This window comes from Lithobates pipiens, unplaced genomic scaffold, assembly GCF_037356315.1.
Source record: "Lithobates pipiens isolate NorthernLeopardFrog02 unplaced genomic scaffold, aLitPip1_a1.2 Scaffold_19, whole genome shotgun sequence".
Classification (NCBI taxonomy): domain Eukaryota; kingdom Metazoa; phylum Chordata; class Amphibia; order Anura; family Ranidae; genus Lithobates; species Lithobates pipiens.
The window spans coordinates 350,071,347-350,084,304 of NW_027507764.1; the positions used below are offsets into that span (position 1 = coordinate 350,071,347).

General features: G+C 40.0%; 1 protein-coding gene across 1 annotated transcript in view; it reads right to left on the reverse strand.

Moving 5' to 3' along the window:
* Window positions 1-12,958, reverse strand: part of LOC143998066 (uncharacterized) — a 265,657-nt gene that overhangs the window by 23,011 nt on the left and 229,688 nt on the right. The window contains exon 9 of the mRNA XM_077493829.1: window positions 10,982-11,197. Coding sequence (XP_077349955.1) covers window positions 10,982-11,197 — 216 coding nt within the window. The remainder of the gene's footprint in view (window positions 1-10,981; window positions 11,198-12,958) is intronic.

A 12,958-nucleotide genomic window follows, 5' to 3' on the forward strand; every position in this document is an offset into this window, starting at 1 on the left:
GATGGATCACTGGCCAGAGCTTGCAGAGTATGCAATTGAGCTACTGGCCTGTTCTGCATCCAGCGTTCTTTCAGAACACACCTTCAGTGCTGCTGGTGGCTTTGTTACCGATCACAGGATGCGCCTGTCCACCGAATCAGTTGATCAACTGACCTTCATCAAGATGAATCAGTGTTGGATCACCCACAGCTACCAAGCACCTGAAGCTGATGTAACCGAAGATTTTTTTTTGAAATATCACATCCCTTCAAGACTGCCTATGCTGATGCTGAGTGACTGTCCTGTTATGTTGATTGTCTATCCTCTTCCTCCTCCGCTGATATGTTAGAAGAACATTTTTGGTTCTGGGTGATGCCATCAGCCCAATTTTTCTGCCCCTGTTTAACAGGGGCGTTTAATTACAATTTTTGATGCAATGCTTTGCAGCAGGGCTAATTCCTGGACTAAAACTAGAGTATATGGGAGAGGTTGCAGTGTCGTGGCACCAGCACCAGTGCCTAAGGCCCAATTTTTCTTCCCCTGTTTAGCAGGGGCGTTTAATTACAATTTTTGATGCAATGCTTTGCAGCAGGGCTCATTCCTGCACTACAACTAGAATATATGGGAGAGGTTGCAGTGTCGTGGCACCAGCACCAGTTCCAGCAGCCCAATTTTTCAGCCCCTGTTTAACAGGGACATGTAATTACAAATTGATATAATATTTCACAGGAGGGCCCGTTCCTGTGCCCACCCAGAGTAACTGTGAGGACTTATAGTGTTGTGGCACCAGCACCACAACCACCAAAGGTCAATTTTTCTACCACTGTTCAACAATGGCATGTAATTACAATTCTTGATATAATCGTTCACAGCAGGGCGCTCACCAAGAGTCACTTTGAGGGCTTACAATGTTGTGGCAAAACCAACACCTTGTTCCGCTATTTCTGCAGAGCATATAGGGCAGGCCCCTACTTTCAAACATCCAACTTACAAACATCTCCTACTTGCAAACGGAAGGAGACAACAGCAAGTGAGATGAAAAAAGACGGACAGCAAAACACATTATACTGGGGTGATAACCCTTCCCTATGTTTTCCAAAAAGCTTAAAAATAGTTTTTTTAACTGGAGCTACACTTTAAAAATGTACCAGTTGAAAATTACAAACAGATTAAACTTAACACAACAAATCTACACAGTCCCTGTCTTGTTTGCACCGCCTGTATACTGCTGTTCTAAGTATGTAGGACCTGGGGGCCACACGTATTTCTTTTCTTAATATGGGTACGGGGTTCCCCTTAATATCCGTACAAGACCCAAAGGGGCTGGTAATGGGCAGGGAGGGCTACCCATGCCATTTTTCTCAATGATTTTTCTCAACCATATTGCAGGAACCAGATATAACATTAAAACCGAAAGCAGTTTTAAATGACGTTATTTCCGTTAAATTTTGTGCAGGGACTGTTCTAAACACGGGAAACACGTGGCTCTTCACAGGCATACTATAGACACCCCCCAGGCACGATATTTAAAGGAATATTTCACTTTTTTTCACTTTAATCGTCATTAAAATCAGTGCTCCCGCCAAAACAGCCGTTTTTAAAACTTTTTTTTGCATTGACCCATGTCCCCTGGGGCAAGAGCCAGGTCCCCAAACCCAGTATCTTGCATATTAGTCGTTAAAATTAGCACTTTTAAATTCGAACGTTTGAGTAACATAGACTGCAATGGGGTTCTAACGTTCGTACGAATTTGGGGTCCGTTCGAAAGTTCTGGTGTGAACTGAACCGGGGGGTGTTCGGCTCATCTCTAGTGGTGAATACTAATTGCCAGTTTATTAGGTAGTTTATAAACGGGTGCTCTATGACCAAGTGATCATGTCAAAATGCTAGACAAGCTTAGGAGAAATGGATAAAATATTCCTTTACTTTAACCCGCTGGATATTTGGAGCAAGCTTGCTTAGATTTTTTTTAAAACATATAGTACCTGCTTTAGGAAATACCCCAATAACCAAAAGACAAATACCAAAGACACACATGAAGTCACAGTAAGCCCTGGTTCATTCCTGACTGCGGGAATGAAATCGTGCGAGTTCAGCTGAACACGTACAATATCATTCCCGCATGTCAGTCCTGACTTTCAATTTCAGAGACATCTGTGTGGGTTTCTGCACAGATGTCAATAGAAATCTCACCCCAAAATTGCCAAAAGTAGTACAGAAATTTTTTTTGGGAAAGGGTGTGGTGCCGCAAATGTGGCGTCACACACATTTGGGTGCTGCCATTGCCGGAGATTTGGCATGCAATTTGATATGTCAAATTACATGCCAAATCACATCAATGTGAACAAGGGCTTAATGGGGCATTGTGGGGGTGGTCGTGGGAAGATACTTTTATAGAAGAAACCAAATTAATTTCAGGTACTACAGTTTATTTAGTAATGCAACAGGTCCTTTGGGACCAAATGACAGAATTGAATTAAATGTGATCCTGTAGTGACATTACATGTAGATAATGCTGTATATGTGGCTTGTATGGGGGCTTGTGGCAATGTTTATACCAATGCTTTTTATGGCTGTGTAGGTGACTTGTAAGTGCTTTTAAACAGTTCTTGTAACAGTACTTGTGGTAGTGCTTATGAATGCAGTATACTGTATGTGATTAGTAACAGTGATTTTTATGGTGTATATGTGGATTGTAACAATGTTACCTATTTAAGAAATGTGCAGCAGGTTTAGTTAATAGAATTCAAATATAGAAGAGGGCATTTATAAAGGGTATATATAACCATAAATGACTCCCTTAGACTAAAGTATAATGCCCTATACACACGGTCGGACTTTCCGACAGAAAATGTGCGATTTGAGTTGTGTTGTTAGAAAATCCGATCGTGTGTGGGCTCCATCGGACAACAAAACAAAATCTGATCATTTAAATTCCGATGCACATGCATGCTCACAATAAATTACGAGATGAAAGCTATTGGCTACTGACCCGTTTATAGTCCAGTCGTATGTGTTTTATGCCACCTCGTTCCGAACAATCGGATTTTCCGACAACTTTGTGCGACCGTGTCTATGCAAGACAAGTTTGGGCTAAAATCCATTGGAAAAAATCTGATGGATTTTGTCGTCGGAATGTCCGACCGTGTGTACAGGGCATAAAAGTCTTCTTGATGTAGAAGCTGATACATTTCGGGCATCATTCTTTGATAGGGGCATAAATACACAAACTCATAGAGAGGTTGCAAGTCTACAGATGAAGGTTAAGAATGTATTGTGGTAATGTGATCCGAAAGTGAAAGGGTTCCAAAAGGGGAAAAAGGGTCATCTGTACATGCAGAGATCCAGAGAGCAGCTAAGCCCAATCTTGATCCAGTGCTGTGCCGTGGAGTTGTTCTCTCTCTCCTCACAAGACATGGAGCCATTAGTATCTGCTGCTGTCAATCAAATTCAGTGAGGAGAGAGCGGGGGCAGGGCCAAGCCACACTGTGTGTGTGCATAGGCGTGCACAGTCTAGCTTCTGAGCGAATCTGTGCTTGTGCCACCATAGGAAGCAGCTTCCTATGAGGGCACATGGAGAAGAGGAGGAGCCAATAACGCTGGCAAGGGACCTGAGAAGAGGAGCTATCAAGCACCTTATGTTGATGTAACTGATTGCATTTTCCATGGATCTGGGATCCCCTGAAGACTGCCTATGCTGACTATCCTATTCCTCCTCAATCTTGATGATGCTAGCTTCCAACAATATTTTTGGTTTAGGGCACCACCACCACCACTCAATGCCCAATTTGTCTGCCCCTGTTTAACAGGGGCATATAATGACAATTTTTGAACTAATATTTCACAGCAGGGCCCATTCCTGCACCCAGAAAGATTATCTGTGAGGGATTACAGTGTTGTGGCACCACCACCACCACCCAAAGCCCATTTTTTCTGCCCCTGTTTTAACAGGGGCATGTAATTAAAATTTTTGATCACATTTTTCACAGCAGGGCCCACTCCTGCACCCAACAAGAGTATCTTTGAGGGGTTACAGTGTTGTGGCACCACCACCACCCAAGTCCCAATTTTTCTGCCCCTGTTTAACAGGGGAATGTAATTAAAATTTTTGATTTAATATTTCACAGCAGGGCCCGTCCCTGTGCCCAACAAGAGTAACTGTGAGGGAATACAGTGTGCTGGCGCCACCAAAACCAAAGGCCCAATTTTTCTGCCCCAGTTTAACAGAGCCATGTCATTTCAATTGTTTATATAATATTTCACAGCAGGGCCCGTTCCTGTCCCCAACAGGAGTAACTGTGAGGGGTTACAGTGTTCTGGTACCACCAACACCAGGCCCAGTTTTTCTGCAGAGTATATAGGGCATGCTATATAGTAAATATACTGCTATTCAGAGTATATAGTGCCTGGGGGCCTGGGGAATCCCCACGTCTTTTTAAAAAAAAAATTGGTGCGGGGTTCCCCTTAATATCCATACCAGACCTGAAGGGCCTTGTATGGATTTCAGGGAGGACATCCACGCTATTTTTTTGTTTGGGTATTTTTGGTATTTTTATCTATATTGCCAGGATCGGACAGTACATTACAGCTGCAAGCAGTTTTAGCCACTTCAATACAGGGCACTTATATACCTTCTTGCCTAGGCCAATTTTCAGCTTTCTGCGCTGTCACACTTTGAATGACAATTGCACAGTCGTTCCCACAAATAGAGCTTTCTTTTGGTGGTATTTGATCACCTCTGCGATTTTTATTTTTTGCTAAACAAATAAAAAAAGACCGAAATTTTGAAAAAAAAAATGTTTTGCTTTTGTTTCTGTTATAACATTTTGTAAATAAGTTAGTTTTCTCTTTCACTGATGGGCACTGATAAGGCGGTACTGATGGGCACTGATAGGGCGGCACTGACAAGGTGGCAGGGATGAAGTGGCACCAATGAGCGGCCACTGATGGGTACAGACGATGGGCACCGGAAGGTGGCACTGATGGGTGGCACTGATATGCAGCACTGGTGGGCACACATGTGTGGCACAGGTGGGCACTGGTGGGCACTGATGGGCACTGATAGGGGACACTGAGGGGCACCGATAGGCAACACTGATGGGCACTGAAGGGCTGAAAAGATGGGTACTTACGTGTGGCATTGATAGACGGCACTGCTAGCCACTGATAGGTGGCACTGATGGGCACTGATGGGCTTTGATACATTGCACTGATGGGCACTGATATGCAGCACTGATATGAAGCACTGATGTCAGTGGGCACTGCCTGGGCATTGATTGGCAGCTTCCCGGGCACAGATGTGCATTTCCCTGGGGGTCTAGGGGGGCATACCTGGTGGTTCAGTGTGGATGGCCATCCTGGTGGTCCTTGGTGGTATACTGGTGGTCCTGGGCGGTATACTGGTGGTTCTGGGTGGAATCCAAGGGGGGCTGTGCTGATAATCAATCAGCACAGACCCCCCATCAGGAGAGCCGCCGATCAGCTCTCCTCTACTCATGTCTGTCAGACGCGAGTGAGGAAAAGCCAATCACTGGCTCTTCCTGTTTACATCATGATCAGCCATGATTGGACTCTTTACCTAGATCGGTGTTGCGGGGTGTCAGACTTACACATTTCAAAAACAACGATCGCCGTGATGCACGCCCCTGAGGGCATGCAGTGGCTTAATGTCCTGAGGATGCCATATGATGCCCAGTCAGAATATTGAAACCACTTTGCTGACGTCATTCCGCTATATGGCAGGCGGCAAGTGGTTAAATTACATTTTTTCCTTTAGAAACGTAATTTTTCTGTGGTGCTGTTGTGTTGGACACCAACCAGGCATGATATATAAAGGAATATTTCATTTTTATTGTTTCACTATTAACTCACTATTGCATTATTAAAATCCCAGCTCCAGAAAAAACTGCAGTTATTAAAACTTTTTTTTTGCATTGATACATGTCCCCTGGGACAGGACCCGGGTCCCTAAACATTTTTTATGGCAATAAGCCTTTAAAATTAGCACTTTTGATTTTTCACGTTCGCATCCCATAGACTTTAATAGTGTTCGCACAAATTTTTTGCCTGTTCGCATGTTCTGCTGCGAACCGAACCGGGGGGGGGGGGGGGGGGGGCGAGTTATCAGCTCATCCCTACTTTATACACTTCTGTTTGCGTTCATTTTACATTGTTAAGGGTTCTGTATAACATTGCACCTTGCATTTTCTGACTAAGTATTTCTCATCATGTTATGCGTGCTTTAATTGTAACATGGGATTTTGAGCCCAGGACCTAGCCCCCTTGACCTCAAGCAATCTTTTAAAAGTATAGCTAACAGATTTACCCCCAACATTTAAAATATTATACACACAGACCAAGTAGATTACATTTATTTGTTAGAAACTAAAAATAACACTACTAAAATCCTCAATGGGATCCATTCCACCCAAACCAGCTCAATCCATGACATTACTTTCCAATGATGCAGAGAAGGCTTTCAATAGAGTGTATTGGCAGTTTCTATGTCCCTTCATATTTCTACACCCTCAGAATGGATCAGCCTTCTCAAATCCAACTTTCCCTTCCTTTGGGCTACATATCACATTAGCTACCTAGGAGTAACTAGGAGGCCATATTTTTCTCCACCATTTTTAGTTTTTTGTATTAGGCTTCACTTTTCACCTCAGTAACAAATGTAGGCAGTACTCTACACTAATTTCAACAACACTATCCCATCTGCAATTATATTGCATCACCTTATATTCCCCCATCTACCTTTATATAGTAATCTGTTCAAAATGTCTATGCAAAGTGGATTTTATACCCATTTTGTAAGCAATAACTATGGATGAGTATGGATTATAAATAAAGAATATAAAAATAAAATCAATATTACATCTCATTACAAATAGACACTAGTGGTCTAAAGGCCAACTGTGCGTATTTCCAACATCCAACATCTATATCAGAACGCTTTGAGAAAGTGGGTCTGTCCCCCAAAACGCTTAAGCTTCTCCATTGTGTGGCGTCAGTGGGGATGCCCATCTCACTTATTGAATAGCTGCTTTTGTCTAGCTTGTTTGTATACTGCTTTTGTGACTATATTACATTTCTATGATTTTAAAATAAACAATTTTGGAGGTAATGCACTGGGCCTTTGCGCCCAGCTTGTACATGTTTTCACAAAACCACTAGACATGTGTATTTGTTATCGTCCGAATGCATTTTTCGTGAAAATTTCGGGGATTGTCATGTTCGTTCCAACAAAACGATAACAAACGTGCAGAATCCAAAATCCAAAAGATTTGAAATAAAAAAAGCTTTATTTTTTTGTATCTATTATATTTTCATATCATTGTGACAACAGGTCGATATAGATAGATAGGAGATTTGACATGGTGTTGACAGTAGCAATCTGTGTCTATCGAACCTGGGGTCAAATGTGCCTAACCTAACTCTATTAGTCCAAGATTATTCGACATTATAGAGACAAGATTAGACGAAGCAGCTAAAAACATACAATCGCTACGAGTGGACATTTACGGTCAAATGCTCCACCCATAGGCTATAGAAGAATTCTATTGTTGTTTGACTAGTAATAATAATTAATAATTATAATTATTATTAGTGAAACAACATTAGAATTCTACTATAGCGTGTGGGTGGAAATCGCAGCGTCGTACAGTTTAGAATCTTTTTAGAACATCTGACAGACACCATAAGCCTGCAATTGACAGATTCGACCTTAATTAATTTGGATTTTCATACTAATGCGTTTTTAACTAAACAAAATAAATAAAAACTAATTTCGGGAGTAACTAAATTAAATAGCATCCTTTACTGAGCACTGCTGAATTTTTAAGTTTTTTTAAGTTTACTTCAAAGATCTTCAGCTCCTCCTTTTTCTTATCTTTGCAGCCCACATGAGTATAGAGTCACACATGTGGGTGTATACACAGTAGGGATGGGCAAACGGTTCAGCCCGAGCATAAGTTCGGACCAAATTTTGGTCGTTCGGATGTTCTGCGAACACCGAAAAATATGCAGTGTTCGGGGCAAATTCGAAAGCTGCCGTAACACCGTTAAAGTCTGTCATTAAAAAAATCACTGCTCCTGATAAAAACAGTAATTTTTAAAAATAAAATTGCATTGATACATGTCCCCTGGGGCAGGACCCAGGTCCCAAAACACTTTTTATGACAATAACTTGCATATAAGCCTTTAAAATTAGCACTTTTGATTATTCATGTTCATGTCCCACAGACTTTAATGGTGTTTGTGTGTTCTGCCAAATTTTTTGCCTGCTCGGTATGTTTTGGTGCGAACCGAATTTTGGGTTGTTCGGCTCATACCTAATACACAGTAATAAATGTGACTTTGGGTGTGGAATATAATGTGCCGATTGATTACATTCACTAGGAAACTCACAAAATAGCTTAATTTTAATAGAAATCAGTATTAAATGTATTAAATGTAATTGCTAACACCTGTAAAGAGAAGAAAGAGCCTTGGATGCAGATGCAGTCTGAACAAAATGAAAGCTAGTGTTCACCATCTTTGACTCTTGCCTAAACCGAATTAATGCAAAAAATAAACATTAGATCAGGGGTGCCCAACCTTTTGATGAGCGAGGGCAACCGAAGCGACTTTGTAACCGGTCGCGGGCCAAAATAAGTGTAATGGGTGGATGACAGATCTGTATCTATGCTGCATATGCAGAATGGATATGGACACAGTCCATGCTACTCTATGGGTCCTCCAATTGAATCTGATGGAAAGGGACGGTTCCCCTTCTGTGTTTTTTTTTAGCGTATCGGATTGAAGGTAAACAGGGTTAAACGGACATACAGGTGAATGGAGGGTCTGATTGGGTCCTAAGGCTGCTTTCACACTGATGCACCACGTGCACCTGTGGCTTTCCTGCAGGTCAGCTGCACTTTGCCAAAGACTTCTATTATATCCTGATGGTATAGTGCACGTTCTGAAAGCGCACCAAACCCACGGGTAATAACAGTCTATGGCTCAGTGCAGGTGCAAGATTAGTTTAACAGCAGCCTAGTAACCACTGAAGAACAGATATGCCCATATATACACTGATTTCAGTAACAAACACACCTTTAATAACAGTCTTCCATTTAGTTTATCCCGGCTGTTGCTGTCCCAGGCAGCGTGCATTTAGTATTGATTGTGGCAGGAGCTGGCACTATACAGGAAGCATCAGCCTATGTGGCTCTGCTCTGCAGCTTCTTGCTTTCTCTACCGCCGGCTTTAGTCACAACACTGATGCTCTGGGATGGTGGGTTGGCAACCTGCGATCTGGGCTTGTCAAACCACCATTCCAGAGCAGGAGGCCATGGGCCACATCAGAGGACTCCGTGGGCCACATGTGGCCCCCGGGCCACTGGTTGGGCACCCCTGCATTAGATGTTCAATAATGATTTATAGGTAGCTGTAAAACAGTTTTTTGATACTGTACATCTGAAACTGTATTTTTTAGCCATGTGACTGGGACAGCACCAATCAGGCCTGGCAAGATAAAGGCTCACACTGTAGAGAGCATATATTAGCACAGTAATAGAAGCCCTTACCAAAGATCTTTCCCTGCAAACACCAAAGAACAGGGGAAAAGATCGTGTGACCACACAACAACGCTGCAGGAATAAGGTACTTAAAATAATAAAAAAAATACAGTGGCATGATATTTATGATATGTAACATCCTACAATATAGATTTTAATTTTAAGCATCATTTTTATTTTTTTTGGCAAGGCCTGCTTTAGTGGTGTGTACTGTCATTTTTAAGGATACCAAATATGATAAGCTCTACATGTTATGATGTAAATGATGTGATGCTGGGATCTGAAAATTGAACATTTTCCTAGCATAATTGGAGCTTAAATGATATACAAAATGTGAATTAATTTACTTGTACAGTATGAGTGAAGAAATGTAATTCCTTGCCCTTTATAAGCTTGTTTACTGAGAGATGTTGGAACATCAACTGTCACTAGAAATGCTGTAACCTTTGCTGAAGAAGATGAAGATTTCACTTTTTGCTAGTATTAATTTGGTAACATTCAAAGATGTTAAATTTACTAGGTATAGAAAAAACACAGTTCACAGCCAATTCCATTATGAGAGAAAACAACCTCGAGCATAAGTCTAAGAATACACAGAAACTAATTTGTTTTTATTAAGGGAGGAAAGATGGGGTGGACAGTTAAAAAAAAAAAAAAAAAAATCAAAGGAACCTGGGGCTAGAATTGCTATTCTAATTATGTGACCTATTGTGGCACCTGTTATCATAGCAAATGCAAGTATCCGTTAATGTAGATGGCAACACTTTAGCGACAAACACACATTTAGCAATAGTGGCACAACAGTTGACATGCTAAATTCTGAAAATGCCCTTTAATCAAGTCTTATAAATATAATGTATTCAGCAATGCTTTTCAAAACTGCCTGTTGTTGTAAGAGTTTAGTTGCTTTGAGCAGTTGTTCTTTTGCATTTTGAATTTATACATTCATGGAGAGAGAAGAGAAAAAAAACAGACACTCTTTAAAAATAGATTACAAGTGTCAAATTTTTTCTGTGGAGGAAACTGGATTTTTTCCAGTTCATAATACATTTGAGAGTGGTAGTAATATAATACTGTATAATGCAATTTAATATTAAAACATTACCTGCCTTTTTATTTTGTTGGTTATACGTACCTATACATCTTTCCATTTATAAGTTATGGAAAAGTACAGAAACATGATAATGCATCAGATGGTACAGAGGCTGTTTTATTTTCCATAGGTGTAATCTAGCATATGCATTTTGCTGAAGCCAAAACAGTCTCTGAAGAGTGAAGACTAAATCTAACTAGAACTTTAATAACAGGAGAATGTGCAAAAGGTGTATGTAGGCAGTTCTTTCAAAAACGTGTTTAGTTTGTCTTGGAAGTGTTGTATTTAAAGGAAAAGGTCACATGTACTTAGGAATGAATGATACAAATACAACTACATTATAACATACCTCAACAATAGCTCCATCAGGTAGCCGAAGAAACTGTCTATAAAGTTCCTGAAAACCCTTAAGGTGTATGGTATAAATCAATATGTGAGTGGTAATGTCTTTTGATCCATCTCGATAACTTCCTAAATCATGAGGTTCCAGGTGCTGGATATCAGAATTTGAGATTGAGCTTTTGTTGGTTGCTTCTTTTTTCCAAATGTAATCATATACTGCAATCTGAACAAAGTCACTGATCAGTAAATGCCTGTAATGATGTAATATTACACAATCCTACATATTGTTTAATACAATTTTAACACACTAATCAATACCTTTACATGTCTTTAATCCAACACTTTACTATTTGGAACATTGGAATGTAGTAGATGCTATTTTTGTGGAGTGCATCTAAAGTTACATTTAGCATTTGTTATATAATGAATAATGTTTACGGAAGGGCTCTAATATGTAAATGCTTAGAGGAAGCTACTGTCAATATTTGGAACTGACCTATTAAGTTTTTGCTGGGCGAAAATACATTCCTTTTACAGAAAAAACAAACATTCCACCCATAAATTACACTTTTTTTTAAATCAAAAATAGTACAACTGAACTTCTTATTATACTTTCAGGAAACCAGGGTGGCTGGATCACTTACTGTCCGCAATGACAAATACTTCAAAAATTAAAACAGTTTATGTATATGTATTTCAACTGTGTATTTGTGTGAAAAAAAGGACAAAAATTTCATATGGGTACAGTGTTGCATGACTGAGTAATTGTCATTCAAAATGTGAGAGCACCAAAAGCTGAAAATTGGTCTGGTTATTAAGGGTGTTTAAGTGCCCAGTGGTCAAGTGGTTAAATACCACCAAGTTGTTTACCTGAAGTTCAGCATTATGGGTCAAAGACAGCTCATATTAGAAGTTGCCAAACCAGCACATGATGTTAATACCATATACTGTATTACCATTCATTCATTCATTACCATTCATCTAAGCTACTGACGTTACGTAATGGTACACAATGTCGATCTTCAAAAAAATCCTCTGAACAGTGCTGGCTAATTCTGCATAGGTTTTAATGACTGCAAGTGATGACATTGATATAGTTGAACATTAGTACTGTACTGCAGCAGAACAGTGTGCCTTGAGATGTAAGTTCCTTGAAAAGTGACTAAAAACAGAAAAAAAAATCTTGGCAGTTTTGCCCACACTCACTTTGTTTGTTATGTTTGAAATGTTGTTAAATTTATTATTGAATTGCCAATAAAAACTTTATTGTAGTTTCATTGATGTCTGGTTTTCCAAAAGCCTGGAATATTTCAGTGCTTGTCACTCCTAACAAGCATTAGTTATGTTAAACGTCCAGTCTGTGGCATGTTATCAGGTTTAGACAGTAGTGTTTTAGCAGTATTTCCAGAATTCAATGAATCATGTTAAAATGGGATATTGTAGAAACTATTTCACCATATACAACATTGTATAAAACTTAAGAGCTCCATACCTTTGCAGTCATATCTATCTGAATTCCTTTTTTAATAATTTCTTTCAAAATAATGTCGATTTGAGAATTATGTACTTTTGTTACTCTTTTTCTAAAAACTCTGCATTTATGCCTACCTGAAAAAAAGACCTTTCCTTGAGAAACGCTATACAAACATATTTAAGAGATTCGACTAGTTTGGTGCATATTCATACAGCTATGAACACATGACTTGGATAGTCCAGAGGAATCCTGCACCTAATACCACTAGGCCTCTACACAACCCCACCACCCTTTCCTAGAACAAACTTAGATGACAAAATAATAGATTTTAATGGACCCAGTAGCCCTTAATTACAAAATACCATACCAATAACTTTATTTAGGATGAATAATAAATGAAATGGGTTGATAGTCCCTGAAGGCACAAAAACAAAACAGCATCCAAGCCAGAACATCACATCTGTGGCCCAATCTGTTACTTGCTAGGCTCTGAGCTGGATAACACTACCT